Source organism: Drosophila innubila, assembly GCF_004354385.1.
Source record: "Drosophila innubila isolate TH190305 chromosome 3R unlocalized genomic scaffold, UK_Dinn_1.0 2_E_3R, whole genome shotgun sequence".
Taxonomy (NCBI): domain Eukaryota; kingdom Metazoa; phylum Arthropoda; class Insecta; order Diptera; family Drosophilidae; genus Drosophila; species Drosophila innubila.
In genome coordinates this window covers 25,792,142-25,818,842 of record NW_022995380.1, presented here as the reverse complement: position 1 = coordinate 25,818,842, position 26,701 = coordinate 25,792,142, and the positions used below count along the sequence as shown (strand labels likewise).

At 36.3% G+C, this 26,701-nt stretch overlaps 6 protein-coding genes and 1 long non-coding RNA gene across 19 annotated transcripts; 1 reads left to right on the top strand and 6 right to left on the bottom strand.

Annotated features, from left to right (window-relative positions):
- Window positions 1–6: 6 nt before the first annotated feature.
- LOC117790540 lies at window positions 7–2,092 on the bottom strand. The gene has a single exon (XM_034630018.1). The coding sequence runs from the start codon at window positions 1,935–1,937 to the stop codon at window positions 807–809; it is 1,131 nt and encodes a 376-aa protein (XP_034485909.1). The 5' UTR covers window positions 1,938–2,092; the 3' UTR covers window positions 7–806.
- Window positions 2,093–5,067: 2,975 nt separating this feature from the next.
- Window positions 5,068–6,929, bottom strand: LOC117791086 (solute carrier family 35 member F6). 2 transcript variants are annotated; one of them, XM_034630739.1, is made up of 5 exons: window positions 6,818–6,929; window positions 6,539–6,630; window positions 6,285–6,432; window positions 6,062–6,215; window positions 5,068–5,999 (listed from the first exon to the last, which is right to left on the bottom strand). In XM_034630739.1, the coding sequence occupies exons 2-5, from the start codon at window positions 6,604–6,606 to the stop codon at window positions 5,224–5,226; spliced, it is 1,146 nt and encodes a 381-aa protein (XP_034486630.1). In that variant the 5' UTR covers window positions 6,607–6,630; window positions 6,818–6,929; the 3' UTR covers window positions 5,068–5,223. The 2 variants fall into 2 exon arrangements, with proteins under 2 accessions (XP_034486630.1, XP_034486631.1); XM_034630740.1 differs by having other exon boundaries at window positions 5,224–5,999; window positions 6,539–6,621; window positions 6,818–6,885.
- Window positions 6,313–7,208, top strand: LOC117791088. Its single transcript, XR_004618021.1, has 2 exons — window positions 6,313–6,443; window positions 6,840–7,208. It is a non-coding gene; the product is annotated as an uncharacterized LOC117791088 (long non-coding RNA).
- Window positions 7,086–8,869, bottom strand: LOC117791087. Of its 5 annotated transcripts, none has more exons than XR_004618020.1 (4): window positions 8,712–8,869; window positions 7,878–8,274; window positions 7,684–7,800; window positions 7,086–7,160 (listed from the first exon to the last, which is right to left on the bottom strand). XR_004618020.1 is itself a non-coding variant. In XM_034630743.1 (3 exons), the coding sequence occupies exons 1-3, from the start codon at window positions 8,806–8,808 to the stop codon at window positions 7,127–7,129; spliced, it is 528 nt and encodes a 175-aa protein (XP_034486634.1). In that variant the 5' UTR covers window positions 8,809–8,869; the 3' UTR covers window positions 7,115–7,126. The 5 variants fall into 5 exon arrangements, 3 of the variants coding, with proteins under 3 accessions (XP_034486634.1, XP_034486632.1, XP_034486633.1); XR_004618019.1 differs by lacking the exon at window positions 7,086–7,160 and adding an exon at window positions 7,442–7,530; XM_034630743.1 differs by lacking the exon at window positions 7,684–7,800 and having other exon boundaries at window positions 7,115–7,160.
- A 1,120-nt stretch (window positions 8,870–9,989) lies between these two features.
- On the bottom strand, window positions 9,990–12,248 carry LOC117791702 (L-galactose dehydrogenase). Its single transcript, XM_034631518.1, has 4 exons — window positions 12,033–12,248; window positions 11,519–11,960; window positions 10,546–10,919; window positions 9,990–10,127 (listed from the first exon to the last, which is right to left on the bottom strand). Exons 1-4 carry the CDS (start codon window positions 12,176–12,178, stop codon window positions 10,055–10,057), a joined length of 1,035 nt encoding a protein of 344 aa, XP_034487409.1. The 5' UTR covers window positions 12,179–12,248; the 3' UTR covers window positions 9,990–10,054.
- A 1,378-nt stretch (window positions 12,249–13,626) lies between these two features.
- Window positions 13,627–14,947, bottom strand: LOC117792199 (L-galactose dehydrogenase). The gene is made up of 2 exons (XM_034632236.1): window positions 13,953–14,947; window positions 13,627–13,817 (listed from the first exon to the last, which is right to left on the bottom strand). Exons 1-2 carry the CDS (start codon window positions 14,918–14,920, stop codon window positions 13,757–13,759), a joined length of 1,029 nt encoding a protein of 342 aa, XP_034488127.1. The 5' UTR covers window positions 14,921–14,947; the 3' UTR covers window positions 13,627–13,756.
- A 320-nt stretch (window positions 14,948–15,267) lies between these two features.
- On the bottom strand, window positions 15,268–26,116 carry LOC117792718 (transforming growth factor-beta-induced protein ig-h3). Of its 8 annotated transcripts, none has more exons than XM_034632952.1 (10): window positions 26,004–26,116; window positions 25,407–25,522; window positions 25,015–25,074; window positions 21,854–22,194; window positions 21,646–21,787; window positions 18,555–18,746; window positions 18,149–18,434; window positions 17,611–18,073; window positions 16,007–16,695; window positions 15,268–15,940 (listed from the first exon to the last, which is right to left on the bottom strand). In XM_034632952.1, the coding sequence occupies exons 2-10, from the start codon at window positions 25,469–25,471 to the stop codon at window positions 15,452–15,454; spliced, it is 2,727 nt and encodes a 908-aa protein (XP_034488843.1). In that variant the 5' UTR covers window positions 25,472–25,522; window positions 26,004–26,116; the 3' UTR covers window positions 15,268–15,451. The 8 variants fall into 8 exon arrangements, with proteins under 8 accessions (XP_034488843.1, XP_034488846.1, XP_034488847.1 ...); XM_034632955.1 differs by having other exon boundaries at window positions 21,854–21,993; XM_034632956.1 differs by having other exon boundaries at window positions 21,854–21,990.
- Between the last annotated feature and the right edge of the window lie 585 nt (window positions 26,117–26,701).

Sequence of the window (26,701 nt, the reverse complement as noted above, 5' to 3'; positions counted from 1 at the left end):
TATTTAGTTCCGTACAAAGTTTGCATTTTTTATTTGATTTTAGGCAGCGGCTTAACTATTATATACACAGAAAAACATGTACTAAAGAAAGCATTGGAAAACATAGAATTGTATAAATATGTAATATGACTATTAGCCAAATGACATAAACAGAAATGAATAATACACCATAATCAAATTAAGAGTGTTTAATTTATTTATGAAAACAACGGTGCTGCAGGATCGATCGAGGGTATAAATTTTCATTTTTATCATACTTCCCCATGACACGATATTTTTAACATCTTCTTTCTTTTTTTTTCTTTCGATTTTCACATTTCTATTTTAAACTCGATTTACAGTTTTGGTTTACATTACTAATTCTTTTAACTTATATTATATTAACTTATTTCAAGAGTATTATTCCAGCTCAGGCGTGCAAATTCATCATAACTACAATTTAAATGTAACATCAGATATTTAAAAAAATAAACATATGTAAATATTAGAGATTGGTTGGAAACAGGAAAAAAATCTATTCGATTTTAGTTTTCAATCATTACGCGATTCCTTGAATTTTCATGATTATGTAAATTTAGATCTCTGCATATATTATGGACTAACTTAAGTATGGAACTACCCAATAAACAGTGCTAGGCAGGAGCAATCAGACATCCTACACTCTTTCCTAACCAGACTACTTATGCGATAAATATCTAGCATTATAAGATCTTTACAGGATAACAAAGTGTTTCACCACAAACCGTGTGATTGCGCATAGTCCCCAATATGGGAATCAAATCAAGGATCGACGAATTTTATCGTAGCTAATCTCTATCATCTTCGTATTCAACAAAGGCAAGTTTTCTAGGCTTGGTAAAAACAAAAGGATCCCTACGAGAATTAGTTCCATCTTTAGGACTTTTGGCAGGAGATATCTTCTCTGATTGGGTATTGGAATATCCAGCAGGTGCATTATCATTACTGTGTTCATGCGTTAACTGAGTTTCAGGTATTTCGATTCCATGCGATTTTGGGGAGTAACCTTTTTTGAAACGTTTTAGATACGCCGGCACTGGTCCGACATTGCCCATTTCATGGTATCCTACTATTCCACTTATGTGAAGCGGACGGAGCAGGCTACAAAGTTGAATAAGATTAATACGATTAGGCACTGGAGTCCATTTAAGTTTGGAGAGTGGATAATGTTCCATGCCTGGAAAGTTGTTTGTATTACATATTTTGACAGTACATGTGTAACCAGGCCGATGAAAGTATCTCGTGTCTAAAGTCAGACAGCAAAAGTTACACATAAAGCTGTCCTGCAATTCAATATGGCCAAATAAGGTAAACGTTTTAGCTAGCCTATGAACAAGATATTCATAGCCAAAGAGAGGAACTTTAATCACATCCTCGTTGCCCGTGTCCTTGCAATATTTTGAAATTTCTGCGGCAACACCTTCAAAATCTATATGGACGAACGGTTGATTGGCTGCCTGAAGATTTAAAAAGAGAACCTCGGTGCCTAGTGAAATCCATTTCTGGTAGGTTTCATTGCCCATTAAACGACTGAGATCGTCCTGTTGTACAGCTGAATAGTAGTAGAGTAACCTTCCTCCATGCTGTCTACGAATTAACAGCATAAGACTGCTTCCAAGCTCATTGCCAGCACAGAGCATCACCTCCAGACGCTTTCCGTCGCTAAGACGAATCGCAAAGGGTTGAGATTCCTCAACTATATGAAAGTCTTGCATAGAAATGTTGGCATTACGACGATTTAAGTATATCCAAAGCTGATTGGCGAGGGGTTGAGTCGTGTACATCTTGCAGAAACGCTTTGGCAGACGCTCCACTTGCTCCTCCATACCATAAAGATTTGTGATGAATACTTTGCTGTGGATTTCATAAAGCTTCGGTATTGTATCCAACATGATTTCCGGGTACTCTTTTAAGCGCATGTTGTTGCTGAGGAATGATGTGAATGCCACTCAGTGACTTCAAATTCCTTCTGAGAGCGGTAAGTGTATTTCTAGAGATGCCCTTAATATTTTGTTAGCTATTTATTGTATTTTTGTTGACACATTTAGCTAATTTGATGTTAAATTCAAATAGATAAGTTGAAATGATGTTGTTGTTGTGAAAACAGCTGATCGCGGATTCAGCCAGGGCTGCATAAACAGCCATGACAATATCGATAGTATCTGTATGTGCGATACTTAAATTTTACGCGACTTCGTTTGGATATGAAATTTATATTATTTTTTTTTTTAATATAAAGACTTGTATTTTAGCACTTACTTGGTCATTTTGTAGATGGAATCATCGATGCCTTTGAAGGACATCGACCAAAATACATACATATCGATATTTACTCACAGTTATCCGTTAGTTTTAAATTGTAAGTAAATAAAATATGGTTTCTCTAAAACAGGGACCGTAACTGTTATGAGAGATCAAAGTTTTCAAAAAAAAAAGGTCAAGAAGTAAATATGGAAAATTGGATGATAGATGGCTTAGAATCGAAAAATATCAAATTTTCTAGATGATAAAAATTTAAATGCAGAATCAATTAAGATGCCAAATCATGATCAAAATGACATTCCGCTTGAAAATCGGTTTATATTTGATAAAGTTATGAGCGATCAAAGTTATTGAAAAAATGTCAAGGAGTAAGTATGGAAAATTGGATGATAAATGGCTTAGAATCGAAAAAATATCAAATTTTTTAGATGATAAAAATTTAAATGCAGAATTATTTAAGAGGCCAAATCATGATCATAATGAGATTCCGTTTGAAAATCGGTTAAGTTTTGATGAAGTTATGAGAGTTCAAAGTTATTGAAAAAATGTCAAGGGGTAAGTATGGAAAATTGGATGATAAATGGCTTAGTATCGAAAAAATATCAATTTTTCTAGATGATACAAATTTAAATGCAGAATAAATTAAGAGGCCAAATCATGATCAAAATGACATTCCGCTTGATAATCGGTTAAGTTTTGATGAAGTTATGAAATATCAAAGTTATTGAAAAAATGTCAAGGGGTAAGTATGGAAAATTGGAAGATAGATGGTTTAGTATCGAAAAAATATCAAATTTTCTAGATGATACAAATTTAAATGCAGAATAAATTAAGAGGCCAAATCATGATCAAAATGAGATTCCGTTTGAAAATCGGTTAAGTTTTGATGAAGTTATGAGAGTTCAAAGTTATTGAAAAAATGTCAAGTAAGTATGGAAAATTGGATGATAAATGGCTTAGTATCGAAAAAATATCAATTTTTCTAGATGATACAAATTTAAATGCAGAATAAATTAAGAGGCCAAATCATGATCAAAATGACATTCCGCTTGATAATCGGTTAAGTTTTGATGAAGTTATGAAATATCAAAGTTATTGAAAAAATGTCAAGGGGTAAGTATGGAAAATTGGATGATAAATGGCTTAGTATCGAAAAAATATCAATTTTTCTAGATGATACAAATTTAAATGCAGAATAAATTAAGAGGCCAAATCATGATTAAAATGACATTCCGCTTGAAAATCGGTTAAGTTTTGATGAAGTTATGAGAGTTCAAAGTTATTGAAAAAATGTCAAGTAAGTATGGAAAATTGGATGATAAATGGCTTAGTATCGAAAAAATATCAATTTTTCTAGATGATACAAATTTAAATGCAGAATAAATTAAGAGGCCAAATCATGATCAAAATGACATTCCGCTTGATAATCGGTTAAGTTTTGATGAAGTTATGAGAGATCAAAGTTATTGAAAAAATGTCAAGGGGTAAGTATGGAAAATTGGAAGATAGATGGTTTAGTATCGAAAAATATCAAATTTTCTAGAAGATACAAATTTAAATGCAGAATAAATTAAGAGGCCAAATCATGATCATACTGAGATTCCGTTTAAAAATCGGTTTAGTTTTGATCAAGTTATGACAGTTCAAAGTTATTGAAAAAATGTCAAGGGGTAAGTATGGAAAATTAGATAATAAATGGCTTAGTATCGAATAAAAATCAATTTTTCTAGATGATACAAATTTAAATGCAGAATCAATTTTAAGGCCAAATCATGATCAAAATGACATTCCGCTTGAAAATCGGTTAAGTTTTGATGAAGTTATGAGAGTTCAAAGTTATTGAAAAAAATGTCAAGGGGTAAGTATGGAAAATTGGATAATAAATGGCTTAGTATCGAAAAAATATCAATTTTTCTAGATGATACAAATTTAAATGCAGAATAAATTAAGAGGCCAAATCATGATTAAAATGACATTCCGCTTGAAAATCGGTTAAGTTTTGATGAAGTTATGAGAGTTCAAAGTTATTGAAAAAATGTCAAGGGGTAAGTATGGAAAATTGGATAATAAATGGCTTAGTATCGAATAAAAATCAATTTTTCTAGATGATACAAATTTAAATGCAGAATCAATTTTAAGGCCAAATCATGATCAAAATGACATTCCGCTTGAAAATCGTTTAAGTTTTGATGAAGTTATGAGAGTTCAAAGTTATTGAAAAAATGTCAAGGGGTAAGTATGGAAAATTGGAAGATAGATGGTTTAGTATCGAAAAAATATCAAATTTTCTAGAAGATACAAATTTAAATGCAGAATAAATTAAGAGGCCAAATCATGATCATACTGAGATTCCGTTTAAAAATCGGTTTAGTTTTGATCAAGTTATGACAGTTTGAAGTTGGTCAGACTGCGAATTCAGCCACTTTACAAGTCCAAATTTTTGCTCAATTTTACATGATTTTTTACAAAAAAATGAAGGGTCTCAGAATCAAGTATAAAGTGTTGTTTTATACTAATTACGATATAAGGAGTTGATTAAAAGTAAAAACTTGAGATTAAAAATTTTGAATTTTCGAAATTTCAAAGGGGGGACCCTTACCATCGAAATCATCATCTAGTAGAGCCTAGAGGAAAATATATATTTTTTTAAATTTAATAAAATTTGAATGTAGAATGAATTTAGACGCCAAATAATGATTAAAATGACATTCCACTTAAAAAACAGTTTAGTTTTGATAAACTTATGACAATTTGCGTAATTTCTTCGGTAGAAAGAAAACATACATGTTCGTGATAATAAACTTTTGACAGTATTTATTTGTAAGCTAATTTAAATTGATAGGTATATTTTAGAGATCCATCCCAAAACTGGATAGGTCTATAGCAGCCCTCCTCCCATATCACAATCTATACAAACTTCGTCGACAATTTCCTTACTTCACTTTAGATAACATCTGCGGGCTGACTGCTGGGCGTGGGTGCAGCATCTGCATTCATGTCCATATAACGAATACGCTGCCAACGAGCGAGGGTTGATCGATACCATTCCACAAATATAGCCTGTCTGTACAAAATGATACCCGTTTGCAGTATGAAAAATCCTAAAATAGTTATTAAATTCAAAATTTCCCATTCGGCAAAGATAACAAATGCCCAGATGAAGTAGACACGTATTCCATCAGCGAGCAGACGATTGCCGCTTGAGGAGAACTTGGAAATGGTCATGCCCACACAGTTGTGAATGGCACAGGAGCATGTGAAGCCGACAAGTGCCAGGATTAACATGGTGTTCCCACGTAACTGCGGAAGAAGATCGGTCCAATCATCAAAGACACCACGTGAGCTCTCATTAAATGGTGCAAGGATTGGCACAAAGTTAAAGCAAATGGCGGCCACTGCAGTGATGACAATGCCAAAGATGCCTTGCCAACCAGCCGCCTGAATAGGCACCAAGTCCGAGGCCTTCATATGCTTCTCCTCGTACACGTACAGAAAGGCGTGAAGAACTTCGGCAAATATGATCAATAGGTCACCTGTAAGGATCGTGTTGTGATCTGTATGTGGCAACGTTACATAATCGTAATCCACGCGTTGTACATCCAAAGCCAATATGTCAATGATGCCGCATGTCATGGTAAAAATGGCCAGCCAATGACGGGAGCTCAATGTATGGTTCAAATACATGGTGCTAAACAGACCCACAAAGATCAGTGCAACGCCTGCAATGGGCAAAGGGGCTTGAATAATATGAAACAACAACAGTGACTGCTGATAAACGCACCTCTTATCATTTGAAAGCTGGTCGCATAGGTTAAAAACAAGCCGGTAAACAGCAAAATGGATGCAATCGTACGTAGAAACGATGGCAGCAACATGCTGAGGGGATGGAACTCATTGCTGCCGCGTGTCAAAATATGATCTTGTTCTGCGCTTAACTGAAAAAGAGACGTAATAGTAGCTCAAATTAATGTGGGCAGTTTGACACTTGATTCTGCAAAACTTACTCCACGTCGAGACATCAGTGCGTTCACCACTTTGTAAACTCCAAAACATAAAAATTCGCCCAGGAACATGAGCATGGTCAAGACGACGGGATGTTGAAAACGATGCGGCTTTCCATCACTGCCCTCCACATTTTGATTGCTCACCCATCTACAATGCACGTAAGTATGTATGTATTTATGTATGTATATATCGCATTCAACTTCATCTCATATTTGTGTATGTGCATTTTGCAATTTAATAAATTGTTACTCACTTGATTAATAAAACATTCAGGGTGCCGCTCAACACGAACAGCAGTGTTATAAATACACGGTGGTCCATTTTAATGCATTTAATCTGAGAATGCTGCAAGTGTTTTAATTCAATTTAAAAATTATTGACGTTCTTTGTGCATTATTCGATGCGCAGATAAAGAGCACAACAACAGCTCTGGCGAAATCTATCTAAATCACCTTTATATTCACATTAAGTTTATTATTGTGACTCTTACCAACTAATATTTTTTGTTTCCCTTTTTTATATCGCACTTTACCTGGATTTCAAACAACGGTTAGCTGGATAATAATATTTTCGTGATAATTAACTGGAAATTTAATTGTACATTTTAGCTTGCCAAAGCCTGCCAGACCATTAAAAGCTTTGCGTTGCCAGACAATAAATAAAAGCTGGAAATCAGCTGTTTTGTTTATAACTCTGCGGAGGGCGCGCCAAATGAAATTTAAAATGCCAGTCGTACATTTTTGCATTTTATTTTATTAAAACCAAACTTAAAAAATATCACAGGATATGGAAATTAAAAAGAGCATTTAAATGAATTTATGTATGTGCATGTCAATTGCATTTAAGCCGTCTTGGTTGCATTTTGTGTGTTTTTCCTGGGAAAGTAAAATGACAAAATAAATAAATTATTAAAAATGTTTTAATATTTTAACTTTCTAACAATTAACAAATGATAATACAAAAAGCGTGTGCTTGTCTCACCTGTACTGTTTTTCAAGTGTGATATTAAGATATTTTTGTATTTGTTTGAGGTGGGTGTGTGTGTAAATTTAGAGCTCATCTCTTTCGTGAGCCAATGGTAGGGTCACCTCCTCAACTGTGCCCAGCCTTATGGTTTCATTTGGTTTGGAAAACTTTGGTATGTATTCTACTGTATCACTGTTGCTAAACACCGAGTTGTGTAGATTGTCCACTGGTGCAGCGGGATCAGGACTTGTGAGTGTTATTTTGGATTTGGTCGCCACTCTGTGAAATGTATTTATTGCATGCATGTTATGTGATTTAGACAAGTGGTTGATTTGTGTTGCTGTTTTTTTTTTTTTTGTTAGTAAGGCACTACACAAAGAGATTAGCTTTTAAGTCAGTGCAGAGACAAAGAGTTGCAGTTTCATTTTGTACCTTAAGTACAGCTATTGGAAGTGAGTAAAGTTGAAGAACTTAATGGGTAGTCATAGTGTAAAGTTCTATTGACGCTGGCGGGTTCCACCGCGTGCTCCGCGCAATTTTTGTGGATTTCTATGTTTTGATCATACACATCCAAAAATATATAACAAAAATATATTTTTATATGCACAATATATAACATGTGTTACCTGTCTCTGGTCTGCATGCTGGCCTCCACATCCAGGCTGCGTGGCTGACGGAAATCACATTCCAGCGAAAAAGCGGAGTCCCCAGGCGTTATAAGCTCCGGATCGTTCTGAATGACAACAATATTTGAGTAGAGTTCCCCCTCCTTTAGCGTCTGGCACTGATCCAATTGGAAGTTCATCTCTAGCGTCCGTGTTCCCTGATTAGCATTGGGCTTCATGAAACACGGTGCCGATTGCTTGTAGAAGCTGCCTCGGGTGTACATGACTCCGGTGAAGGGTTTCTCAGTCTCCAGCATCACATTCATCGAATTGGCGCCACACTTCAAATTAACCTTTTGAATGCCCTGATCGCTGCCCTCGATTTTAAAGGTGTCCGACAAGTCTTGCTCCCAAATTTCTGCAACGATGAAGGCAGTACTTTTAAATTGTATTCTGACCATTCTGATACATTTCTTAGTTAGTCCTAAGTCTAAGCTTGTGAAAAAACATTATAAACATTATATAATATTATTTAATGGAATAAAATAATTTAATATACTTTTTACCGTTAAATTGACTATATTAACTGTAAATGTTATGTGTAGAAAGCATCAAAATATAAAGTAAATATATCTCTAACTACCGAACCACAACACGAAAGTTCAAACAACTTTAAGCACATCTCTTTTCACTCTTTCTACATAGAAAACTAAGCCGGCTACAGACATAAGTATAAACCGGTTCCTTTTGTTTTGGTCTGCCTAGAACTGACTTCGCTTGTCATTGAAAATTTCTCCACACCTTGCGTGAATCAACTTTTCATAGGGTCTTCACAACGGCGTGTCATTAACCCACCTTGATTCTGTTGTTCCTTCTTATTACCAGTTGCGTAGACGGCTAGCAACATGTTGCAACCCAACAAAAGCAAAAGCATATTTTGCATTTTCAACATATTGCACTTGACTTTAAATTAAATTATTAAACACACTCGAAGATTGCCTTTGAGCACAAAAGTCGTCCCAATGACTCAAAGCTGAAAGTAAAACTGACGCTTTGACTGCGACGGCGCAGCGTATATAAACGAAGCCGCCGCAAAGCTCGGCTTACTCAGCAGCAGTCGTGAGAGCAGCAAAGAGAAGGCGAGAGGAAATCAGAGAGCGAGCGCATGCGCAATTGAGAATCTGGTCAATCAGCTGTAGGCAATGCATTGATAAGATTCGCCAATGAATGTGTGTGTGCAAGTTACATGTGTAACATGAACATACAGTAAAACAAAATATATTTAAAGCTCTGCCAGAAAATTGCTGCAAGTGGAAAACGCAAAGCGCAGCTTAAGGAAAACAAAATGTGGCTTCATCGACAGCATTTCCGCTATTCATGCGGATTTTTGTTGTGCATTCATTTCGCATTGCTGCGATTTTTTGTTTGTTTTTTCTGATTATTCATTATTCAAAATGTTATTAAACTTCCCCGTTTTATACACCGCGACTCGCTTCGACGATTCTCCGTGCTACAACAATTTGTATGGTTTTGTTTCTTTTAGTTTTATTTTTACATATTAACAATTGCGTTAATTAGAGCTTAATTAGTGTATTAACTGACTGGTAGGCTGCTGACCATGGCAGCGAAAGGTGGAAGTCGCATATTTCGTATCTTTTGGACAACTAAATAAAAAACTGCATTTCTTATGCATTTCGTAAGCTTAGCCAATTAGTCAGCTACTATAATGGATTTATACACGTAAATGAGTATGTTGTTGATCATAACCATATAAGCCACAAAATTGAAGAGCCATCCTCTTATGCAATGATAAGTATAATTCGAGATAATTACATTACAATTATTCAATTATTATTTTCTAATCTGTAACAAGCCTTCCATACATTTTAATCACTTACTGATTAGGGTTATCAAAGTTTAGACATAGCATAGTAAGTGGGGGTATTTGCTATAATTTATAAATCACAGTCAGACATCAGGCATTTTGAAGGTCATTATTTCCATATCTACATCAACACTTCAGATACTTTTCCAATATATTCTAGTAATAAATTGAGATTTTATTTTATTTCACAATCCCAATTGATTTTTTTCTGTTTTACTTGAACAATAAAATACATTAAACTGTTCATATCGTTTTTTTAAATTAATTTTATTATCATATCCTTTTTAATATTTTCCAAACTTCTAAACATCATCTATTTGCTCTTAAGTGCGCTCCAGTATCTTTCCAGTTCGTTGCCCTCCCAATTAAAAGGCTTCGTCAAGACGCTGAAAAAGTTGAGTTAAGATAGGGAGATTATTATTTGCTGCAGCTCAAACAAAAAAAAAATTAATAAAAAAAGCTTTGTAATTATAATTCGATTGAGACACGAAACTGAAACAAGTTCAACATCGGCAGGTAATGGTTGAACTAGAGACAGACAGAGAGAGATTGAGACAGAGAAAGAAAGAGAGACAATTGCTGGCTGCCTACTGCACCGATGGCCAAGATTGACAATGAGTGTGCACAAACATACAGACACGTATATCTTAGTAAATGGACAGACTAACAGACCAGACTTGAATTCGAACTTGCCGATATCTCTGTCTGCAAATGGAGTCGGATATGACGCAATAGTAACATTGTATCCGAGTTGCACAATTTCGGTCAACTTCCGAGTGCAAGTGCAAGTTGACCGCCACTCACTTTTCTCTGAGATGCTGCAGCACTTCCTGCTCCTTAGCATTGAGGCCGTCGTGAACGGCAGCCAAATTCGAAGCGAGCAATTGGCGGGTCTGCATGCCAGTCAAAAAGGTAGACACCTCTTTTAGTTGAATGGTGTAGTACATGGCCAGCTTCCCCAGTTCAACATCACGATCCTTGCACACAACGGAGGCCTGGTGTGCTAGTTCCTTTTGCTTATCACTGGCCGGATGCCAGGCCGGTGGACCAGCGTTGGTCAAAAGGCCCATAGCATGGGCAGCAGCACAAACAATGCCCATATTCTGGGACTTGAAGAAATCCAAATACTCCAGCAATGTGTTGTCAATGAGCGTATAACGTGCATATGTGAGCACCGTCTGAAAAGGGAAGGAGATTAGCAAGGACAATATTTATTAAGTTGATAATGAATCTGTTTCCTTATAAGAGTTTAGTCAAATAATACTATTATTCAAAAAAATTTCTAAAATAAGACTAAGAAAATATTTTTTTAAGTAATAAAATTCAATTATTTAAGCAAGAAATACAAAAATTGTATATACAAAAATCCGAAACCAAAATAACATTTACAAAAATATCGAAATTTTTAAGGCTTTATTTCTCATCTTTCCTGCTTATTTAAGTTCAAGAATACTTGTTAAAAAGGAATAAAACAACATTTTTTTGGATTATAATATAAAGTATACGAAAAACCGATCAAATAAATTTGTTTTACATAAGTATATCTACATTTGACAAGAACATAAGCTATATAACCGTTGCTTATAAAAAATGTACAATATATTACTATTTTAAAAGAAAATAAAATGTTTCTCAATATTAAAGTGCAATATTTTCCCTAACATTTGTACTCTTAATGTTTTACTTATTTGAATTTCCCACTATTTACCATCTATTATTTCAATTGTTATTATTGTTATATTACAAGAGCATTCGAAACTCGCAAAAGGATACTTACATCAAATCTGCCCGCAGCACGTGAAATGCATTCCTTCAGCACAGATATTGGATAGGCGGATAGGCCAATATACTTTGCCTTGCCCTCCTTAACCAACTGCTCTAACGTGGGCAACGTCTCGTTGAGCACTATGTCCAAGTTCGGGGCAAATTCAATATCATGTATTTGTATAACATCTACATAGTCCAAGCCTAACAGCTTCAGACTCTTTTCCACACTCTCACGAGTCTTTTTTGCACTGAAATCAAACATATGCTCGTAGTCCAGCTCGTAGCGTGCCACCTTAGTGGCTATGTAGTAGGCTTCCCTGGGCACATCCTTGAGCGCCTTGCCGAGCACTTCCTCCGAACGTCCCTGGCCATACCAAGGAGCTGTGTCAATGTAATTAATGCCAGCTTTTAAGGCGTCATGCACAGTTTTAATGCCCTCATCCAGATCAAAGCTGCAATAATAACAAATGTTCTCTTTCATTTAAAGACCAGTTTCTCTTATTATTCGCTCTTTCGAAATGTACCCATAGTTAGCGCAGAGTGCACCTCCGCCAAATGATATTTTGGAGACTTCTAGACCCGTTTTGCCAAACTTGCGGTATTCCATACGCTTCACTTGCTCCTCATCGTGAAAACCCTTCACATAAGTGGCTGGTAATATTCCAGACATGTTTATTAATAGTTTTATATTTACTTTGCACTCTGGCGAAATTCGTTCACTCAACGAGGAGGCCACAAGGAAGACTGATAGCTAATTCTACAATTTGCTTTATTATTCTCAGACATTGTGTATTCATTATCAGAGAGCACAGTTGTGTATGTATTCGTGGCTGTGTGATTGTGTGTGTCGAGTGTTTGCAAATATGAAGAGCACTTAATTAAGATTGCAAGCGAAATCGTTTATGCTCTCCCGGTTGTTGTTGCTATTCATAAGCAAAGAGATTTACGATCACAGGGCTGGTTTAGTCAAAATGGGGTTTACTGAATAATATTATTATGACTGATTACTTGATACCTTACCCGAGTTGTTTGGTTCAGATTCGAATAAGCTAGAATTTCTACTAAATCAAATGGTAATCTTATACCGATCGAACATTGAACCCATTAAAAGTAAGTAAATAAGAGTATTATATTTTCTCTAAATGTTTTTTTTTTATTAATAAGAAGATTCCAGAGCATCAAATACTTGTATGTATAAGCGATACAAGTGATTAGAGAACAAAGATTTTTTTCTAGATTAAAATAAGTGTGTTTAATGATACTGATTAAGTTTATTTATAATTTTTTTAAAATTAAATTGTTATTATTAGAAATATCATGCATTACAGGCAATGTCAATTAATCAGCAGCTGAACTTGAGCTGATATTGAAGCTATAAAAATTAACAAATATTCCACTATACATTTGAGAGAGTATTCTGTCTAGACATTAAAGTAATTATGACCTTCAAAAATTTGTATTTTAATATACTCTAAAAATTCAGCACAAGTCACACTTTAGTCCCCAAATTTTGGAATAATTTTCCTGATTAGGATATATTTAGAAAAATATACACAAAAGGTATATTAAGGTACTCAAAAGTATTGTGAAGTGGTATAAAAGCCGGGTTCATAAATAGCTAACGGACGTAAAACAAAAGTAAGCTTACATAATTTCCGTAATAAACAAAAAACCTCTACATAAAAAAATCAGAATTATTTACGGATGTAAAAACAGCCGTTTCGAACGTTACGTTGCGCACGCTACTTTTTTTTCGAGATATCTCAAGAAACAATATAGATTTTTTAATGAAACTCAAAAGATCTGACAAGAAACAGTCTTTTTTAGCGAATTAGTTCAAAATTTAAGATAATTCACATTACAACTAGTCAGACTTTATTAAGGGTTTAAAGGCATGTATCATTGAAATTGTGTGAAACAACTGAACAATTTTTCTTGCTCAAACTGTCCGTCAGATATCTACCTACCGTTAAAAAAAAGATGAGTTCATTATACATTGCTAGTAAAATTTTACTGGCTCCCATAAAAATTACATAAGTTATTTGTATTTCCTGAAAATCTTTTATTTTTGTGTTGCTACTCTCTTGTGCATTGTGTGCAATAAATGAAATACAAATATAGATTTTGATAAATGTACTATATATGTTTAATAAAAGTAAACATAAAGGTCGATATTTCTTAAATAGATTATATTGTTAGATTGACATTAACTCCGACTTGTTTCCATTGCAAATCCATGGCTTTTGAGTTATTTAAAGTCTCCAACCGTCGATAGAGTGGATCCCCAGCTGTAGGATCGCTTAAAAACACTGCAATAGACAAGTATGAAGAGTTCCAGTTTAGTTTAACAACAAACGGGTTGGCATAGGCCAAGTTCGAGTGCCCCTGACGCAATGCTAACACCAAATTCGAATTGCACAATTTCCCAAAACGGGTTTACTCACTTTTCGCGCAGATATTGCAGCACTTCCTGTTCAGCGGCAGTCAATCCGTTCAAGACCACAGACAGGTTGAGCTTCAGCAAGTGTCGATTGGGTATACCAATTAAGAAGGTGGAAGCATTCTCCAGCTGCATCGTGTAATACATGGCTAATTTGCCCAGCTCCACGTTACGTCTCTTACATATATCGGCGGCTTGTCGTCCCAACGATTTCAGGTCGTCGCTGCCGGGATGCCAGGCTTGTGGACCGGCATTCGAGAGCAGACCCAATGCATGGGCTGCGGCACAGATGACGCCCACATTTAGCTCCTTGAAGGTTTTCATATGCCGCAACAAGGTGTTGTCGAGGAGCGTGTAGCGGGCATAGGAGAGCACCATGTGGACACGTCCCTTGGATCGCTCAGCGCATTCCTTAAGTGCATCCACATCATAGGCAGTGATACCAATAAATCGCGCCTTGCCAGCCTTCACATACTCCTCAAGCACGGGAATGGTCTCATTAATCACCATATCCAGACTGGGTGCAGCATCCACATCATGCACCTGCAACACATCCACATACCTCAAACCAAGTCGATCCAGGCTCTTCTTTACACTCTCACGCGTCTTGGCAGCCGTAAAATCGAACATGTTATCGGGATCCATTTCGTAGCGTGCCACCTTAGTGGCTATATAGTACGCCTCCCGGGGCACATCCTTGAGCGCCTTGCCGAGCAGCCGCTCCGACTCCCCCTGGCCGTAGAAAGGCGCTGTATCGATGTAGTTAATGCCAGATTTAATTGCCTCCTGCACGGTTTTAATGCCCTCTTCCTGATCGAACTTTTTGTCAAAGAGAGCGCTTAGTGTGGCGCCACCTAGCGCAAGTGTTGACACTTTTAGACCGGTGCCGCCTAACTTGCGGTATTCCATTCGACGAACCAGATCCTCATTGTGGAAGCCCTTCACGAAGGTGGCTGGAAGTGTTCCCGTCATTGCTGTGCTCTTAATTAAACTGTGCCGTGCACCAAAAGGTCGAACGAATTTATACTTGCACTTCAAGCACGTCATTTGCTCCTCACTTCAATGCGTTCTCACTTAAATACAGCTATACGTAAAAAAGCTTACAGTCCAGAGAGCATACTCGAGAGAGAGTTCGAAATGTTCTGCTCTTGACGGCTCTCACAGCTTTTGAGTACTGCTTTCTCTTAAAATTCTGATACTCTTCGAAGAGAGCAAAATCGAACAGCTATTTACGGATTCGAAAAGAACTCAACGAGTTTGAACACAACTTAAAGTGCTCTACAAATTTGAATGGTTTTGAAATAATTGTTAACCGGTTATTTGTTTTTAAATTTCTATGTATTTTATTTATCAGAGAGACTCTCAACTGCAGTTTTATCTTTGCTTATGTGAGCTTTCAATCGAATTCAATTGACAAATCATTATAAAATAATATAAATATGTGTATAGTATATAGACATGGATATTTATTAATAAATATCGCTTCTGAAACTTGGTTGATGCTTAGAAGAAACCATCGAAATCGTCATGGGGTTGATAGTTGGGGGAAAGTTGTGGTCGACGGTGTTGCTGGGTTGGCCTGGGCACAATGACATCATTGATCTCGTGCAGAATTCCATTGGTAGCCACCACATCGCATTTGGTAACACCGGCATTCTCGATCTTGGGACGGCGATCGCGTGTAATGCGTAGATGATGACCCGAAATGGATTCGATGGAACGCACAAATGGCCAATTGGTGGGAATGATGCCAGCACAGCAGACCACATCGTTGACAATGTGCGTCTTGACCTGAGCCACAAGCTCGGCCTGACTCTGTGCGGTCGCCTTGGACTCGCTGGACTCGCTCAGCTCATCGAATACATCGTTCTTGGGCACCAAGAGCGTAAAGCTGTCCGAATCATTTGTCAGCAAATGGGTCAAGTTCGCCTTGCGCACCAACTCCAAGAATTTGCTGTAGTTAGGATTGGCCTCCAGGGATTTCAGCAAGTTCTAAGCGGAAACAAAAATTTATTTTATATATTAAAGCTTAAGTGGTTTTCAGTTTTTTAAACTCACATTCTGAGGCGGTGTCAGTGGACGGTCCAGTTGATGCAACACCGAGCCGCAGCTCTCGTCATCGAAGTGGACCAGGCGGGCACAGTTAACGGTTGCCCGGTTCATGACGTCCGAGAAGAGGGCATGGGTGGAGTACAGATTGAGGCGAACATTTGTGCCCTCCACGGTGGGCAGGGTGCTCTCTGAGAGATCGCAGGTCTTAATCATGGGCTTGATCACATGATAGTTGAGGAACTTCAATAAATCCTTGTTGCCTTTCAACGATTCCGGTTGCTCTGCCACCAGACGTGCCCATTCCGAGTTCTGCAGAGCCTTATCCGTAGGAGCAAAGATTGTCACATTGTCCAAATCATCGAACTGATCATCAAAACCAGAGGCTTCCAGCAGCTGCTTGAAGATTGTTAGATTCTTCTGCGACATCAACGAGGTCATTGGCAACGCCGATTCCGTTGGCAGAATGGTGTCAATGATATGGAGCACTCCATTGGTGCCCATTATATCAGCATCCAGAATCTTAGCGACACTATTGATATAGACTGCACTCTCCTGTTCCTCAGTTGAGTTTGCGGCACGTTGGGTGCGGTTAAATAGCAACGGTTCTCCGAGAAGATTATATGCGGTCGTCTTGGCTCCCGGCAGCGTTGCCAGCGAGCAGAAGGTCAGATCCAACATATGGTTCTTTAGTATATCTGTGGAGGATTTAGGAACTTAGTACAGCTTGGATAGAAAACATTTTGATGGATCAAATTGCATAGCTAAATTTGGCAATTTGTCTGCTTTTTATGAATACAAAATATGTACAATATGGAATATGTTGAGTTTGAAAATTTGTTTTTTGAAATTTTTCTGTATTTAATATTCGAAGTTGATGAAATTTTCAAGATAAATAAAGGGCAGAGTAAGCTATAAAAATCTTTAAAATTTTTCTTGCTATAAAGAACAAAGTCTGAAGTCTTTTAATCATAACATTTGTGAAATCGAAAATTAGATGAACCTTAGAGTGCAACGATTTGTATGGGCCAAAAAATTCACAAATTCGTAATCTACTGTAAATTTTAAGATATATTCACCATAGTTCTAAAATAAACTCCTAGTCCCCGCTTTTTGAGTTGAAAAACGTTTTTTTTTTTATATTTTTAACATTAATTATTACCATATCTTTAGTATTTTTATTACGAACCTGAAAAGATTGGTATCAAAACTCGTGTTAGTACCAGAACTTTTAAATACAATGACAAATTTTCCCTAAAACATAATTTTCATCCTTGCAGGGACTAAAAACGCAAAAATTTTTCAACTCAAAAAGCGAGGACTAGGAATTGATTTTACAACTATAGTTTCTTGGTAAAAACATCTTAGAATTGACGGTTGATTACGAATATGGGTTATCATTTTTTTTTTCGAATAAATCGAGGCACCCTAATGAACATGCTTATTAGGAAGAAGTATTTCATAATCTTATTAGTATCCTATACTAAGTGTACAAATGTTTTTAAGTTAGTATGTAGATTAAAAAAAAATTTGATATAATTTTAAAATACCTTTTTCTCTTCCGGTTCTAGTAAATTTTTATTTATGTTTTTTTATTATTTTTATTTACTTACTCGAAGCACAGCCACGTCCCTCCTTCAGAGTGCGTCGGAGATGTGGCTCCAGCTTTTCGAAGGCCGCATCCGTGGGCACAAAGATGGTGACTGGCTTGTCGGCCTCCAGCATGGCACTGATGTTGGTCTTCTCGAGGACGGCACGCATTATGGACATATCGGCGCGATCGCGAATGATGTCCATTACCGTTTTGGTTAGAGGCTTAAGTACGCCATTCAGTGTGTGAACCAGAGCCTGTTCCGAGAGCTTGTCGTGCTTCTCAATGGGCACACAGTTGGCGGCATAACGATAGGGCTCTGGGCTCAAAGCCGGCGGTAGCTGATAGCTGTTGATGCGTATCTTCTGGCCGGGAAGTTCACTCTGGAGCAGCTTCTCGTTGGGCACATCCTCCAGCTGCACATCGCCCAAGACAGAGTGCAGTTTGTAGATTGATGAAGCTTCGGCTTTGGAGTCCTCCACGTTCTGCTTGGCAATCAAGAGAGTCAATTAAGTAGATAATCAATTTTATTCATCAATTGGATTTTCGTGTCCACTTACATTCTCCAGCTGATGCTGTCCGCGATATTCCTGGAAAGCGGCATCGTTGGGCACGAAGACAGTCACTTTCTTGCCACTGTTGCTGGCCAACATATCGGCCAATTCACCAGCACTCTTGGCGCTCTCAATGAACTGCTTGGCTCCCATATCGGCGGCTGTTGCTTCGATGTCTTTGATCTCGATCTTTTCGCAGGGCGTGGTGAAGTCCGCGTTGCGTGGACGTCCATATCCATGGCAGCATTGACGTGTCAGAGTCAGTGTCTTCTTTTTGCCATTTTGATTAACGCTGTGCATGATACAAGAAATGAATAAAACATTAAGTATACGCAACGTTGGCGGTTATGCAAATTGTTGCCATTTCTGCATTCGGTTATCGTATTGTTGTTGTTGTTGTTGACCCACTTACATCTTGGTGCAGACGTGCTTGTTGGGTTTCTCGGCACAGGAGTTCACGCTAAAGTGGAACTGGCCAAAGAGCGGCGAGCGGACAACGCTGCCAGCGCCATCACGTTCCTGACCAAAGGTGTCCACGCTTTCATCACCATCAGTTTCCGTGGTTGCGCCTTCATTTTCCTCTTTCTCAGTGCACACATTGGGTCTACAAATAAGTGAATAAGTTAAATTAAGAGACCGTTTTGTATATTTCAATAATTAATAATATCAGAGAATATTGATGAAGAAATAAGCAAATAATAATAATAAAATCTAAAATATACTTGTAGCCAAATTATTTTACATTAATTTTTTCAAACATCTGTAATAACCAGAGATCACATATAATGATAATTTCCGTTTATTTTTTTAATTTATAAGTCAACGACAAGGAAGAAAGATACAAGAAAAAGAAATACACCATAACAATCGTTTCTATGAAATCTTTGCATTTTCTCAATGCATTAAAAATATTTATTTTTATCGATTATTATTATTATTATTGATGCTTATTTTAAAAAATCAGCAAGTAATCATTGCTTTGTAATTTTTTAAAACAAAACTTTTAAAGACTACTTTCTCCGATAATAGAACCTGAAAAACCTAAAAAATTACTGAATGAATTTATAATTTTAAGATGTCGTTTTATAATAAATATGACAGCGAAATAAGCAGACCTAGAGCAAAAACAATTTTTTTAACGAATTTTAAAATATTTGAATGCAAAATGTATTTAGAGGCCAAATCATTATCAAAATGACATTCCGTTTGAAAATCGGTTCAGTTTTGATCAAGTTATGACAGTATAGAGTTGGTCAGATTGCGAATTTAGCCACTTTACAAGTCTAAATTTTCGTTCAATTTCACATGATTTTTTACAAAAAAATGAAAGGTCTCAGAATTAAGTTTTAAGTGTTGTTTTATACTAATAACGATATAAGGAGTTCATTAAAAGTAAAAACTTGATATTTAAAAATTTTAATTTTCAAAATTTTAAGGGGGGGGACCCTTACCATCGAAATCGATTTTTGGTGAAAATAATTAAATTTTCTAAATGAACAAAAATTGAATACAGAATGAATTTAGAGGTAAAATCATGATCAAAATGAAAATCGGTTTAGTTTTGATGAAGTTATGACAGTTGGAAGTTGGACAACTCTTTGACCTAGCAACTTTACTACAAACGTACCGGTACAAACGTTTCGGTATTCGGTTCTTGACAGAAAATTTTCATTCGGTTACGGTTTCAGTTGCGGTACTAAAAATGAAACGGTTAGTTCGGCTAACGGTTCCGGTACTGGTTCCGCTGTTATTCCCTGATTTTAAATGTTTGATAGGAACTTTGATTCATTCATTGATACTTCTACTAAACAAATTACGTTATAAATTTTCTCAAAATTATATTGGTTGTGAGTATTCGAACAAGCTGCCTGATGATCTGACAGACAATCCCTTAAAATGATTAGATCTTCGCTAAAAGTCGACTTATTATTAACTAGTATTACTTGCTAATGACTTTGTCAAACCGCGGAGTTGCGAATTAAAAGTCAATGCACCCATAACTACAATTCGTATATAAAGGTGTATCTATAGATTCATGGGTGTACCATAAAGTTTATTACTGTTAGTCAGCGCCTAATAAACGCAACCCATGAGTGAACATATTCGTATCGTAACGGTTTATCAATGTGAGCGTTGATTAATGTTTACTTTAGAAATTTGTGAATGGAGGAGATATATTTTCACAGGCCTTTATGGCATACTCATATTTGTATATGTATGTGTTGATATAGTATGTATATGATCTATGGAATTATCAGCTAAACAGCTTTGCCTGCCTTCAATTCAATTTGCGCTACAAAGCGGTTCATTGTGTGGACATAGTTTTCGAAATTTCTCGACATGAGCATATAGATGTGTATCTCAGCTCATTTATATATATATATATACGTATTTCAACTCTTGCTGTTTATTTGTATTTAGCGCTAATTTTTCAATTGCTGCGTCTGATTTTCGTTCTCAGTTCAACAAAAACAAATGCAGCCAACACTCGACCAGTTGATTTCACAATTTTGCTTTAATAACAATTTAGAAAAGTGCAAACGAGTCTATATCTATGTATACAGATTGCATTATATCAATAAATATATGTATATGGGTTGTATATAATAAAAGCCAGTTTACAAAGCTGCTGACTGAGCAATTAATTGATAAATTATTACCTTTGGCCAACTAAAGCCGGCCAAGCAAATTACAATAAGTTTCTCATGCATCAATTATAGATGGGAATATTAAAAAGATCATTTAAAAATTAAATTTTATTCACTTATTATTTATTATGCACGATGGCCAGCTCAGTATAAACAAAAGTTTCAGCAGTTGGCGATAATTCGAGAGACGTTACGAATTAAAATTAAATATTTAATAGCTCAAACGTACTTGACATTGCGCTCGGTTAATTACCAAATGCCAAGAACATCAAAATCAGTCGAGTGTGGTGATTAGGAAAGCACCAAATCAACTGACCATAGCATAGAATATAAGTCTCTTAAAAATGATTAGTGTGGTTCAAAACAAACTATGTTCTTAAAAAGTTTTTACAACTGAAATTTTACACGGAGATTTTGATCAAATTAAAAACGATGTTGTATTTTTTTTTTAACTTTTGTGTTATATTATTAAAAGTTTAGTTTGTGCTAGACTTAACAGCAAATAAATAAATGAGTTCTATAAAGTTTGGAGACCTGAATGGAGATTTACTATTTAGCCCTTTTTTTTTAAATCTTAGCTTAGATTATTTGGGAACAGTAAAGCTAATTTTATGAGGGATTTTTCTGAATAAATTGCTTAAATGATAAACATAGAAAGGATCACAACCTTTCTAAAACTAATTTCTCCCAAGGTTTTACTCAGAATAAGTTTAGAAAATATTGTATCTTAAAATTTTTTGAAGGTCGTTAAGAAAATAAAAATCTAATAAACATATTTTGCAGGTCTTTTGCGAGACACGCAAATAATATGGAAAATATTCTAATGTCGAACATTTTCAATGTCTTGTTACTCACCCTTTCCACCAAGGTTCCTGGGCATTACCGAAGCCAAAACCGCCAAATGAGTTGAAGAATTCATTGCCAAAGAATGGGAATGATTGCTGGAAGAACACTGCCGGATTGGGAGAGTTCACATCCGAGGTGATGGTATCGACATCTGTGTGAATAGATATAGATACATTTTGAAAGGAAAATTCAATTGATTGCTGATTCTGTGACTCACTGAAGGGCTTCTGATCCGACTGAGGGGAAACCGGCGTGGCAACAACATCCTGTCGTCCTTGTTGCCGTTGCTGATGTTGCTGCTGCTGCTCGAGAGGCACAAACTCGGTGTCGGTGATGCCGTCGCTGCCGTAGCTGCTGCTGTAGAGTGGCAACAGTGGGGCATTAAGTTGGGCTTGGGGGCGTGGCTGCTGGACCGTCAGCGAGGCTGGCGGCGGTGCAGCCCAAACGCTTGCCACACGCTGTGACGGCTGTGCTCGAAGTGGCTCAAGCGGTGCATATGGAATGGGCCCAAAGAGCGTGCGATGCAGCGGCAATGGTCGTGTTAAATGTTGCATAAAGCTGTCGAGTGGGAGGGGGGTGGCATGGAGTGGAGTGGAGTGGAAATGGAAATGGAAGTGTACTGTTCGGTTAGTGTTTATCGTGTTGTGTTTCCTTTGTAATCAGTTGGTGTTTGTGTGTGTGTGGTGAGTTTTGTGCTGTTTCATGCATATGCCAAACCAGAACTTAACCCTAAAACGGTTCCCCACCATAATTCATATGCCTTCCATTGTTTCGCACATAAAAGAAGAAGCTCCGGCCTGACTCGACATTCTCTCTATTTATATACATGTGTACATACATATATCTATAATATAGTATACACTCGGATCGTGCTCATTGTTTAGCAAATGTTTTGCGCAGCATTTCTGTGAGCTGCATACTTAATTGTTTGACTCCATTAACTGTGAAGCTAATACAATAACAATAAAAATCAACTGAAAACCAATTTTATTTTTTTCAAATGCCCGAAATATCGTTGCAAAAATTCCCAAAACAAAAAGCGATGCACTCCAGTGTCATTAATCAAACAGGATTTATGTCTCTCGATTTTAGGTGTTCAAAATCTAACAATTGTACCAGTTATACATACATTCATAAATCTCAGTATTCATTCCATATGAGTCATTGGAACGCTTCGTGCAAACAAATTTAAGTTCGCTTTCTATTGACAAACTGCGACAAAAAATTTGTAAGTTAACTTTTCCTATATATCTAAACGCTGTTGGCACCCACCTAAAATATATATATATAAATTATTTTGTTTCTTTACAATATATTCGGCACCTTTTTTGTTGATTACGCTCATTATAAATGCACGCCACGGAAGTTAATTAAAAACAAAAGACATAAAAAAAAACTAAACAAATTATAAAAAATGTTTTTATATACTTTAAATAATATGCTGGAAATGACAAACATAACAACATTTTGATAGTATCCACGGTCGGTTAGCGTCGATCTTATGTCTGACTTCTGGTAATGTTTTCGTTTTTTATGACACCTTTATCGTAAACTCGAATGATTCACGATTTGCGTTGTGAACAAGGGCTTGTCTTGAACAGACTTCTGGTAATTCTTCCTCTGAAGTCGAATCATCTTCGTGGACTCGGGCATTTTACGAACTGAGATTTCTATGCAAGATTTGAGATGGTAAATAAATGACTTGAACCTGCCTTGAACTTTGCTGTAAATCGGCATTTTTATTAGAGAAACTTGAAGAAAAATTACTTGCAGCTATTTAAACGGGAAAATATATTCAAATAATTGAGCTATTTAATACTTATTTGAAGCGTATTCAAAGAGAAATTGACAACTGCGAGTGAAAATAATTTGTTGTGAAATTAATTTTATTTACAAATTATTTCTGTGCTTTCACATAATACAATTGATAAATATAAAAATTGAAATGTGCAATCGAAATCCTGACAAACTGACATGAAAGCAAAGACTTGCTTTCAACAAACTTCTAGAACTTTCCGTTGATTCATAAAAAATGCATAAAATAAAAACAAAACTCCTCGATTACCAAAGCGAAAGTCATTGGAAACAGTCGGTCAACGAGCGATCGAATCAAATCTGGTTAGGTCCCAATGCTTGGCTGATTTGATTAAAACTCTACCATGGAGCGCATCGTGTAGAACCAAACAAGTTACACAGACCTGAGCACAGCCAGCCTCTAGTTGACCCAGTTTTAAGGGGAATTTTTAAATTATTAAATTAGAGCGCTACCGGGTCCAAAATTGCATTTAATGAGGTGTCATAAGTTAATTAGCTTCGTGTCTGGCAATTTTCGCGTTTGCTTTCATGACTAACATTCAAAAATGTGTCAAAATGAGTGGCAAGTAAATATTTATATAGTTATAGGGTGTACAGATCGTGTCTAAGGTTGTCTGCTTTGCCACGTAGTCAGCCATGTGTAAAAGGCTCAGAGACATGCAAGCAGCGATCCGAAAGATACAAAGATACAACAATCATCTGTCAGATCCCGCAACTTCATCTGCATTGCCATCTCTTGCGGATGCCCTTAAGTCGATGACCCACTTTGACTGGGCTTTGTTCTCATCCGTGTTGTTGTTGTTTGTGCAATGCCTTTCGCAAATACTTGAACTGTAGGGTTAAATGATCTTTGCGGCGTTTTACGATCAAGATTCTCAGTGTTTATCGCCTCGTTCTTTAATTTAGTTGAATTTACTTGAACAATCTCTTGCGTAGGACAGGTTTTGAATTGGTTACTCGAATCAAAGTCAAATATTTATAATCTATTAGTTGATTTTTGTTGGAAGTTGTTCGCTTTTATTTATAATTAAATAGAGAGATCAATTCTTGAACTCAACACTTATCTCTCCATTCAAATAAAGCCCAACAACACAAGCAGGGTATGTTTATAGTCTAATACTCTTGTGAGGATTATTAGTTAGTTGGTTTTTAATGGGACTCAGGCTTAAGTTTGTAAATTGAGGTCACCACAATTTGACTTTCTTTCCGCCTTTTCGGGGATTTTGTTGCTGTCTGTTGTGTTTTCTTTTGCTTTGGACTCAGTTTTTCGGTATACTTTATTTGCAATATCGTTTAGCGCTTGTTTTTTTGTGTTTTTTTTTGCAAAGTCAATGTTGTAAACGAGAAAATTTCTCCAAGCAAGCACTTAAAGTGCTTGAACAAATATCATAAACATCTGAACTTGCATTTAGGTGGGTTTTATGATATGTCAATGAGCACAAACCCATAAAAAAAAATCTGTAGTTGCCGTGTTAATATTTGAACAGAATGCCGTTGGTTTCGGAATTTGTTTTGTGAAGAGGTTGTCAAATGCTGGAAATGATTGCTAGGTAAGAATTTCACCTGTCTGAGAATGATGATAAATCAGAGTCATCCAAGCTGGAAGCTGAATCGAATTCTTCACTGTAAATAAACTTCACTGCATTATCACCGATTGAATAAAGATACTATATTGAATACAGTAAGTATTAGAAACATTGGGCTGATATTATCTGGTATCTATTAAGTAGTTATTAGGATACTTTAATGTTAATGTTAAGTGCATTAATTTAGATTGTAAACAAACAAATTATTCCTGATTTTCTAATGTTCGACAATGTTTATGATTATGATACTAACCGTTAAAAAACGAATAAACTACAAAACAATGGAATGCATGAACTATGAGATATGAAATTTCAGACACAAGAACCACACAAAGGTAATTAAATTATAAATTTTTTTCTGGTACTTACTCGCTATAGAATGGTACCGCTTGAGCGAAGCAGACCAAGAGCAGGCATGCCCAGAGTCTTAGCATTTTTCCTTTGTAAAATATCCAAATATCTGAAATAAAAAACCAGCTTTGAAGCTAAAAAAAAAAAAACAAACAAAAACATCAACAGAAAGTCAAAGAAATGAAAGACAAAAAAAAAATACAAGAAATTTCACAAATTCGAATGGAACAACAGCTGTAGTTGAGATCGAGGACTGAGACGAACACACAAACAGAAAATACAGGTTTTCCACGCCAAAGTGCACTCAAGCTGGCTGAATAAATATGTAGGTGACTGTGGACAGTAGATTGGAAATTAGAGAAGAAATTTTCCACAGTCTTCATGCGTTAATTACAACGTCAATAGTTTTATATAATTAGTGGCATCTACAAATACATTAATTGTCTTGCAAAATTGACACACATAACATTTTCATTCAAGCAAGTCGCATTTTCCATTTGTACCTATATGTGGTTAGTACACATATAAGTAAAGCACTGTCTTTGAGTCCTCTTCAACCACACGTAAAAACACTCACTCTCTCACACACACACACACACATTCACGGTTACTAACAATTATCTTTAAGGCTCGTTCTGTTGCCGAGTTTCCGACGATGTTGACGTTTTGAACGACTGTTGAAAACTAACTGACTTAGAACGCGCTCTGTCTGCTATTTATAAGCTGCGATCGCTGTCGCAGCGAAACAAAGCTTGAGAGCGGCATTTGAGCGGCTGCCGGCTTGAGCTTTGACTCTCAGCAACTCTGCAAGAACTTTTAGTTTGGGAGAGAGACAACACTAAATGCAAAATTCGTGTACAAATTGTGAAAGTAAGCGATAGTAATAAGTGCCTACACTGCACAACACACGATTGAAACACGAGCAACATTTTAGCTGCAATTTTAATTACTAACGAGTGATTCTCAGAAATAACATTTGGTACAGTACCATTCGTAGGTACAGGTACAGATACACGTACATATTATCGGATTCGTCTACCTGCATCTCTTGCCTGCTAAAATGCGAGCCTCTGTTCAGCTATTTTATTGTACTTAAATACCTCGATTCACATATTCATCCGCACGTACCTCCTATTTATGGAAATTTATATACATCAAATGTGCAGATACTGGTGCTATACATTTTAGTTGTATTTTGATGACCTATTCTATGAATTTCAATCTTCGTTATGGGTCTTCAACTTCATTTACATAGCCTAAACAAAATTAAGTCAAGGTTGTCAATTCTATCAAATGTTCTTCATATCTTTTAA

Coding starts and splice junctions, on each gene's coding strand:
- LOC117790540 (XM_034630018.1), bottom strand. CDS start 1,937: ATGCGCTTAAAAGAGTACCCGGAAATCATGTTGGATACAATACCGAAG.
- LOC117791086 (XM_034630739.1), bottom strand. CDS start 6,606: ATGGACCACCGTGTATTTATAACACTGCTGTTCGTGTTGAGCGGCACC. Junction 6,433..6,538: donor CTGAATGTTTTATTAATCAA/GTGAGTAACAAT, acceptor CGTGCATTGTAG/ATGGGTGAGCAATCAAAATG. Junction 6,216..6,284: donor CACTGATGTCTCGACGTGGA/GTAAGTTTTGCA, acceptor TCTCTTTTTCAG/TTAAGCGCAGAACAAGATCA.
- LOC117791087 (XM_034630741.1), bottom strand. CDS start 8,808: ATGTTGAAAATGCAAAATATGCTTTTGCTTTTGTTGGGTTGCAACATG. Junction 8,275..8,711: donor GAAGGAACAACAGAATCAAG/GTGGGTTAATGA, acceptor TCATCGTTGCAG/AAATTTGGGAGCAAGACTTG. Junction 7,531..7,877: donor AGCATGCAGACCAGAGACAG/GTAACACATGTT, acceptor TACATTTCACAG/AGTGGCGACCAAATCCAAAA.
- LOC117791702 (XM_034631518.1), bottom strand. CDS start 12,178: ATGTCTGGAATATTACCAGCCACTTATGTGAAGGGTTTTCACGATGAG. Junction 11,961..12,032: donor GCACTCTGCGCTAACTATGG/GTACATTTCGAA, acceptor TTATTATTGCAG/CTTTGATCTGGATGAGGGCA. Junction 10,920..11,518: donor GTGCTGCGGGCAGATTTGAT/GTAAGTATCCTT, acceptor TTCCCTTTTCAG/ACGGTGCTCACATATGCACG.
- LOC117792199 (XM_034632236.1), bottom strand. CDS start 14,920: ATGACGGGAACACTTCCAGCCACCTTCGTGAAGGGCTTCCACAATGAG. Junction 13,818..13,952: donor CTGCAATATCTGCGCGAAAA/GTGAGTAAACCC, acceptor TGTCTATTGCAG/TGTTTTTAAGCGATCCTACA.
- LOC117792718 (XM_034632952.1), bottom strand. CDS start 25,471: ATGCTAAGACTCTGGGCATGCCTGCTCTTGGTCTGCTTCGCTCAAGCG. Junction 22,195..25,014: donor TTATCATCATTCTCAGACAG/GTGAAATTCTTA, acceptor CCCACTCGACAG/CTTTATGCAACATTTAACAC. Junction 18,435..18,554: donor AAGCACGTCTGCACCAAGAT/GTAAGTGGGTCA, acceptor TATCATGCACAG/CGTTAATCAAAATGGCAAAA.